The 7865-nt window shown below is 41.2% G+C and overlaps 1 protein-coding gene across 1 annotated transcript; it reads right to left on the reverse strand.

The window, feature by feature from the left end:
* Positions 1-220: 220 nt before the first annotated feature.
* Positions 221-7606, reverse strand: ssr1 (signal sequence receptor, alpha). Its single transcript, XM_084566276.1, has 9 exons — positions 7381-7606; positions 5343-5476; positions 4899-4995; positions 4711-4814; positions 4472-4630; positions 4214-4290; positions 4031-4109; positions 3622-3715; positions 221-1818 (listed from the first exon to the last, which is right to left on the reverse strand). Exons 1-9 carry the CDS (start codon positions 7448-7450, stop codon positions 1751-1753), a joined length of 882 nt encoding a protein of 293 aa, XP_084422402.1. The 5' UTR covers positions 7451-7606; the 3' UTR covers positions 221-1750.
* Between the last annotated feature and the right edge of the window lie 259 nt (positions 7607-7865).

Raw genomic sequence — 7865 nt, forward strand, 5'->3', positions numbered from 1 at the left:
TGTCTGCATTGGAGCAGGCTTCATCTTCAGGGACTCTTAAAAACATAAAATAAAATTCTTATTTCTTCTTTTAGATGGTTATCTTGATCATTTTAATTTATAAAACAGGTAAAGTGACAAAGCTCAAAACCAATTGTATTTACTTTGATATACTATAAAGTCCTCAGCATTTCTGCAGCTGTGATGCCAACATCAGAGAATAAAAACACAACAGCAGACCTACAGCAAATCATCCAAGTTTATTTTCCTGCACATTTAAAAGCAAATAAAACTTGTATCTACGACTGGCAGCCCCATCATTTTAGAAAAACCAAAAACTGAACTTGTGCTCAGTGCTGGATGTGGGAGTGGTATCAGATATCCAGAGCTGTCCACGTTCTGCAGATCAGGAGCTGTGAAGTGACTCGAGACCTGCACAGTGAGTCAGTAACGCCCCCTAGTGGTAAAAGAAAACAGATACAGTATACAAAACCCACCCATCTGAAGCCCAATCCATCACTTGAATAAATTATCTTGGTAATTTTGCCAGAACCCATTAGCCAGTATTTACACCAGTGCATCAGCCAGTTTGACAGTTTACAGTCTAAAGACAAAACAAAAAAAAAAAAAAAAAAAAAACAACACTAACAAAAAAAATTATCATTTTTCTGATTTCCAACAAACTGCTTGAGGAGAGATGCCAGAATGAAACAGGAAACCAGGCACGCGTGAGGAGAGAAACTGTCCAGCTGGTTCAGTTCTTAGAACCAGGTACCCGACAGTGCTGATGAACACAGGTACTCTGACAGGGAGTCCACATGATGATCTGTTTTAGGTTTATACCAGACACCACCCTCGGCTCTGCTGACCCACCAGCTTCACTTATTTCATCCACAGATTTTGATGCTTTTATTTTTGTAATTTTCCCAAACATTTAACAAGCTCAAAAATTCTGAAAAAAGAAACAACAGAAGGACGGCACTGAGCTCTCACATATTTGTAAAAAAAAAAATAAAATAAACTTCAGCAACATCTTGTGGAGGGAAGAGAGTGAAGGCATGAAATGCAGGCAGAAAACAGCTGGAAAAAAAAACAATCTTTGAAATCGCAACAAAATCAAAAATGCGCAGACAGAATCTATAAATGCAAATCCAAAAAACAAACAAAAAAAAAAACTGCATTTGTTACCATATCTCCATGACACACCAGAGTAGGGCTGCAACTAACCTGTAATTCATTTTCTTAACCAAACAATGAAAGGAAAGAAGAATTTTAAAGAGTCAAAGGTGATTCTTTGCCGATTCATTTCTTGTAAATGATTGTTTCAGCCCTAAACCAGAGTGGGAGGAAATAAACAGACAATCAATACTGTCTCACAACGATATTATCAGCAGTTAGCTAAGGCTTTAAAAGAACCTGTGAAGAAAACCTCGAGAGGAAATGTCCTTTAAACCCAACACACCTGTTTAAGGATGATCTCTTCCAGTTCTCTCTCTCTCTTTCGTGTGACAGCGTCATTAAACAAAAAGGTGTGTGTGTGTGTGTGTGTGTGTGTGTGTGTGTGTGTATGTATTTTCAACAGTTTTTAAGCTGAAAGAAGAGAGCCAGCCATCGCTGTGCTTGGCACCGGTTAAAGTTTTTCAGCAGAAGGGGCAAAGTGTGCACTGGGTGGAGCTCACAGCCCTCGTCCTCCTCCTCCTCATCATCCTCCTCCTCCTCCTCCTCCGTCGACAGGTTGGTGAAGTCTTGTCTCTGTCCTGTCAGGTGCCCGTCACTCGTCTGAACCGGCCGAGCGTTTCTGGTTCCTTTTGCGAGGAGATCTTCTTGGAGATGCTTTGTCTGGAGAACAGAGAACACTGAGTGGGACTGATGGCTTTCAGTTTTATTTTCTTAGAATGGCGTTAAATTAAATCATTGTGATGACAAAAACACAACATACTTCTACATTTCAGATAACGTCTGTTACATTCAAGCATCTGCCAAACAACACGGAGAAAGACTCTCCTGATGCCGATTAGCTCAATTGGCACCAAGTGAATCTTTCTCAGTGGTCACATGGATTCCAGCTTGGTTCATCTTTTCAAACACTTGTTTTAACAACTGGTTGTTTTGCTACCTCCATGTTTCTGTCCCTCCTGGAAATTCCTCCTAATGTTTACCCCATGTGGAGCAAACATACTCAGAAAGAATGGATTTATTCCAACAGTTAGGAAAGGTTTAGACCAGCCCTCTACATCTGATCCATCATTCTGATCTGACTGAGGGGATTACATGATGCAATTTTATTCTGATTATTAGTAAAATACTAGAGTCCACAGAAACACAGAAAAGAAGCCAGTCAGGAAAACCTTTGTCTTATGATTATTTCAAGTAAAGATGTTCAGACAACTTTCCGTCAAACTGATTACCGTAATTTCCGGACTATAAGCCGCTACTTTTGTCACTTGCTTTGGACCCTGCGGCTTATACAACGGATATATGGATTTTTACAGCTAACGGTCACCAGGGGCGCACTATCATGGAAGCGCAAGAGTGAGACAGACAGTTCGCGCCAGGTAACGAGAGCAAAACAAACCAAGTGAGTCCAAATGCAGTACGAGAGCTGCTTTTAAGTTAAAGGCGATCGATCTGGCTGACTTTTCTGGTATAGTAGGCTGGTTATTTTGATACAGTAAACGGCCGTGTTACTGCACCTTTACTGCTGTGTTGGCTGTTTTAGAAAAAGATGCTGGTTATTTAGTTGAGCAGCTGGGTGACTGCACTTTTGCTGCCGTGTTACAGGCAAGTACTTTTAAAAACGAATTAAATTTAGCCATTTAACGTTATTGCCTCGTCAAGCGTTGTAAGCTTTGTTTTTTGTTATACTGCACTACTACGGTACTATGACTGCAGGAAGTGCGCTAGGAGCACACCGTTGTATTATTTGTGCACTGCACGAATGCTGTTTGTAATGTCAAAGATGTGAAAGTTTGATCATTGATTGATTGATTGATTGAAAGATTTATGTTTGTCAAATGTAAATAAATGGGACGCTTTGCGTTTCCAAACAGTCATTTCTGTCCCGACAATCCCCTCCATGGTAGAAGAAACCCTTACGGTAATTAAACATTAAAACACCAGCGGCTTATAGTCGGGTGCGGCTTATATATGGAACAATCTGTATTTTCCCCAAAATTTAGCTGGTGCAGCTTATATTCAGGTGCGCCTTATAGTCCGGGAATTACGGTAATTCACTTGAGCAAGGACAGAAATACAAACAGTGACCATCGGAACATCAGTGCCACCTGGGAGCAAAAATTCCACCACCAGCACATTTAGACTTCAGTGAATGATTCCAGTTTTACACACAAACACGAGACATGAAGCGAACCTCACCTCTGCGACTCTGCACTGAAGATGCAGGAAAACATGACAGCAAGAAAGGAAGGAAGGAAGAAAAAGAAAGAAGAGGGTGAGTGATCAACATGCATAGCGGAGGTTAAAGATCATTCTGAAACAGGTGTGGCAGGAAGAGATCAGAGACACCTGGACGTGAACATCAGCTGATTCTGCAGGACAAAAAGCCTCAAGGGCAAAGTGAAAGCTTCCTACGTCAGCCTTTGAATGGCATAACGTGAGAGTGAGGTGTGAAGTAGTACGTACTGATCTGGTTCAGTGTTTCCTGGGGGATCCAGCTCAGGTCGACGTCGTTGTGGCTCGAAGTTCCCATTTCTACCTTTGGAGCTGGGCGTCTCCTCTGTTGAGACAGTCAAACGTCTGACATGAAAGTACACTGCATCTCCTTTTCTCCATCATAGGTTAAACTCAGCCTGTCAGGATTGCCTTCTCAGAAAACTTATAACTAGCTGGTAATCTAAAATCAAGACCGGAGGTTTACTTGAATTAGAGATGTAACAACTATTTATTGACCAAAACTAAAACTAGTTCCCCAGACATATAATTTATGATATAAACCAGAGAGAAGTTGCAGATTCTGATGTAAATATGAGGATAAACAAAGACTCAATCATCAGAAAGTGTCTCTTCAAAACACTGTAATAATCATCCATACCTTTCTGGACTCCATCAGCTGGTGAAGGCCGACAATGACAAGCAGCCCAAGGCCTGACAGGAAGACGTACATGAAGATCCTAGAGGACAAAAAGGAAATAGCAACAGTGAGACAGGGAGGAGAGCAGATGCAACAAAAACAAACAAACGAAAAACAGCATGCAAAATAAAAGTAAATGCTTACGTCTCTCCGTCGAGTCCGTCCTCTCTTTCAGTGACGGTGACGGTCTGGTTGAACACAGCATCCTGGAAAATGTTTCCCTGCAGGAGGGATGGGAACAAGAAGACAGAAGGTTCAGAGGTCAGATAGTAGGAGAAGAAAATACTAACAGAAAAGCAAGCCGAGTTTCATTCTTGCCATCCTTATCATAATTAAACCAGCTTGTCTTTGAATTTTTATATTTGACATTGGAAAAGTTTAGTTCAATCTCGTCATCCTTACATTGCTGTCCTTGTAGTTGAGGTTGATAACCAGTCCAAATGGCCGCCCTCCCATTGGCTCTGCAGGGATAAAGGAGTACTCAAAGGTGGCCTGTTTGCTGGGAGGAACCACGATGCCGAGCTGGAGAGCGGTAAAATTCTGGATGTAGAACTGGTAATCCTGAAAGGGATGAACAGGAGCAAGTCAGAGAGAGCTGAGCAGAAATCAGCTGTATATGCTCATTCACTTTCTTGTTTTACCTGGGGGTAACGGAAGGAAGCATCCAGAGACTCCACAATAAAGTTCTCTGAGCCCTTGTTGGTGAAGCCGAGCAGGAACTTGACAATGTTGTTGGCTGGGAAGTCTGAAGAGAAAGGAGGACATGGATCGCACAGAGCTAGTCTGAAATCACTGAATCAAAAAAAGAGGGCAGCCAACGATCAGTCACCTTCTCCTTTGACGAACAGGATGGTGGTGTCAGCGTTGGGGGATGCCTTCACCTCTCCAACCAATGCTTCTTCCTCTTCATCTTCTTTTTCTTCCGTCTAAACAAACACAGGTTGACTGTATGTGAGTAACAAAACTCATCAGGTATAGATTGTTGTTCTTACTCAAACACATTATTACGGCATTAATTGTGAGCTGAAACAAAGCAAAAAAAGTGCCTCTGGGCGTTTTAAGACAGACTGGCAAAGCACAGGAACCCTGAACTCTGTGTAAATGTCATCTGATGTGCCAAAACTACTGATCATTTAATTTCCTTCTAAAGTACTGAACTGAATAACATCAGTGCAATTAAATTAATTATAGAATACTAAGCAGAGGCTAAGTCTGATAACGCGTTTAATTACTCAGTGACATTTAACCCTGATGTAATCACTTAGTGTCTCACCAGTTCTGCATTTTCATCGTCTTCCACTTCAGCCTCATCGTCCTCATCCTCAGCTGTCACGTCATCCACAACGTCTTCATCCACAGCCTCAGCCTCCTCATCCTCAGTCAGATCTTGGGCACACGCCACCGGCCCTGATGTGCAGAAAACAGAACCATGTCAATGTGTGATTTTTTATAGAGGTCTCTAATCCTTTCTCAGCTACTAAAGTCTGGAAACCAAGCACACCTCTGATTCTCTTCTTCACCACACAGCCTCAGAGAAAAGCAACAAAATGGCTTCAAAGACGACCGCAACTACTTTTAAACTGGGCCTGTGTATAATAATAATAATTTCATACTAAACTCTGTTTAGATTTTGAGATTTTAAACTTGTTCTTTTTTCCTTCTTTGAAAATAACAGTGCATTAATAATGGGAAAGTTCACAGCACATGGATATCAATGGAGCCATATATTTAGTAATATGCATCAGTAATAGTTTTCCACTAACCCCTTTACGGTCATCTGGGGAACAATTTGAAAAACGATTCCACTAATGTTGGCTACTTCTTAGCAGGCGTTCGTGTACTGACGCAGACTTGTGTATTGCTGCCTAATAAACTGGGGGGCAAGAGCTTTTAAACAAACTCTGCACCACAAAATAAATTAGTTCCAAACGACTGATGAGACTGTTTCTTCACTGGGAACAAACTCTTCTTCCTTCGAATTAATCGATTAAATTGCTTTACTGCCCAGCTCTTTTTTACACAGTGTGGCAGAGTCTCAGGAGCCAGTCTATTGGGAACATGTAGCAAAATGTGTCTCATGTGCAACAAATTGGAAGGGAGACCAAATATTTAAAAAAAGCAATGTTGTATTTGGCAACATTGGTGGCTCTAATAAGAGTGTGAACTGTAGGATTTGAGCTAGAACTCAAAAGTAAGTTAACAGCCCGCACGGCAAAAGAACTCAAATGAATTCATCTCCCTGTATGGGTTTAAAAACAACACCATGAGAGAGGCTTCTGATTTGTCACGAATCTACTGTGCAGCAGGACAACATGTCTGTACATCCATCCAGAGAAATAACTTAAGGAGTACTTCAGAAATGTTGCCATCCAGGACTTAGGACAGGACACACTGACCATTTCAATATAATCTACAATAAAGTAAATTAATCGGTATTTACAGTAGATTCCTTGATTGGTGAAAGTAGTGAAAGTACAGATACAAATTTAATTAAATCTGCCATGTATATCTAATAACATTTTGTCTTGGTGAGATTTACGTGAATAAGACTACTGTAGTTAAAAAAATAAATAAATAAATAGTTGATAAATATTTAGTCCATGAAAACCAGGCTGCCCAAATGTTCCAGTTACAACCAGCATGATACGATCAGGTATGAAATCTGTTTGAAACGTCCCTTTACCACCATGTGCCGCGTGCTCATCAAATACTAATGGAGAAAACAACTACATACGTTTATGGCATGTACTAAAAGACGGCTGATTGTGATAATAACGATTATCTACTTATATGGCGGTGTCTGAGCTAGCCTAGCCACAGTGACTTTCTCCAGTTTCACTTCTATCACTTTGAGCTGGTTACGGCTGACTCTACGCGTATTTACTCGAGGGCATTATAATTTAACTTGTTGATTTTTTTTTAACTTGTTTTGTGTCTAAGAGTTTAAGTGGCAGTTTGCCAGTTGACAAAGCGGCTTAGCTTCTCGGCTAACAGCTAATAGGCAGACAGTAAGGACACGTCAGTCTAAGCAGGAGGATAGACAGATTTCATTTAAGACAGTCAGCGCAGAATAAAACAAGATACGATAAGATTGTCCTTGATTTATCCCACAGTCCCACATGAGACAGTTCCAAACTGCCACGAATGTTTTTAATAGATTGTCTATTTTAGCTAGCACATGTCAAATGGAGAACGGCCTTCCCCTTTTTCACAGCAGCTAGTTAGCTCAGCGGCTAACACTAGCATGCTCACCAGCTACTAAACCACTGTCCTTTTCTTTGCCGCTGTGAGCAGCTGTGTCGCAAACTTGCCTTTGATGAGAAGAGTCGCCGGGAAGGCCAACAGTGCTAGCAGCAGCAGTTTGGGTAGAAATTTCATCATTTTCAAGTCGAAATCAGTGCGTTCTCATTCAGTGCCAGCCAGACAACCGGGCTGTGGGAGCTGCAGTGCCGCTTCCGTTACAATTAACATGACGCATGCGCAACAGATGTCGACCACGCGTGTTGTGACAAATTCTGTTCCCCCTCAAATTGTTTCTCCCTCGGTCCTGTAAATTAGGTTAGGTTAGGGTAAGCATCGTCGCAATAAGCTGTATGGTTAGCATCACAGTACGTTGAGGTTAACCATCGCAGAAGACTGTTAGTTTTAAGTTGGAACAATGTTTAACTCAATTTAACAAAAGAAGTACAAACCGATGGCGAAACATATTTTGACACTACACCGGAAGTGGCTTCGGTTTAGAAAAACAGAATAAAAAATGAACTGCACTGAATTATCGCTGTTCAATTTAATCTAA

Source organism: Chelon labrosus (genome assembly GCF_963514085.1).
Source record: "Chelon labrosus genome assembly, chromosome: 18".
In the NCBI taxonomy this organism is placed as follows: Eukaryota; Metazoa; Chordata; class Actinopteri; order Mugiliformes; family Mugilidae; genus Chelon; species Chelon labrosus.

Bases quoted from the DNA above. Each gene is read 5' to 3' on its own strand.
- ssr1 (XM_084566276.1), bottom strand. From the start codon at position 7,450: ATGATGAAATTTCTACCCAAACTGCTGCTGCTAGCACTGTTGGCCTTC. The intron at 4,815-4,898 runs GTGACTGATCGT...CTTTCTCTTCAG, and splicing joins CCTGTTCGTCAAAGGAGAAG to ACTTCCCAGCCAACAACATT. The intron at 4,110-4,213 runs GTAAGCATTTAC...TTTGTCCTCTAG, and splicing joins GACGGACTCGACGGAGAGAC to GATCTTCATGTACGTCTTCC.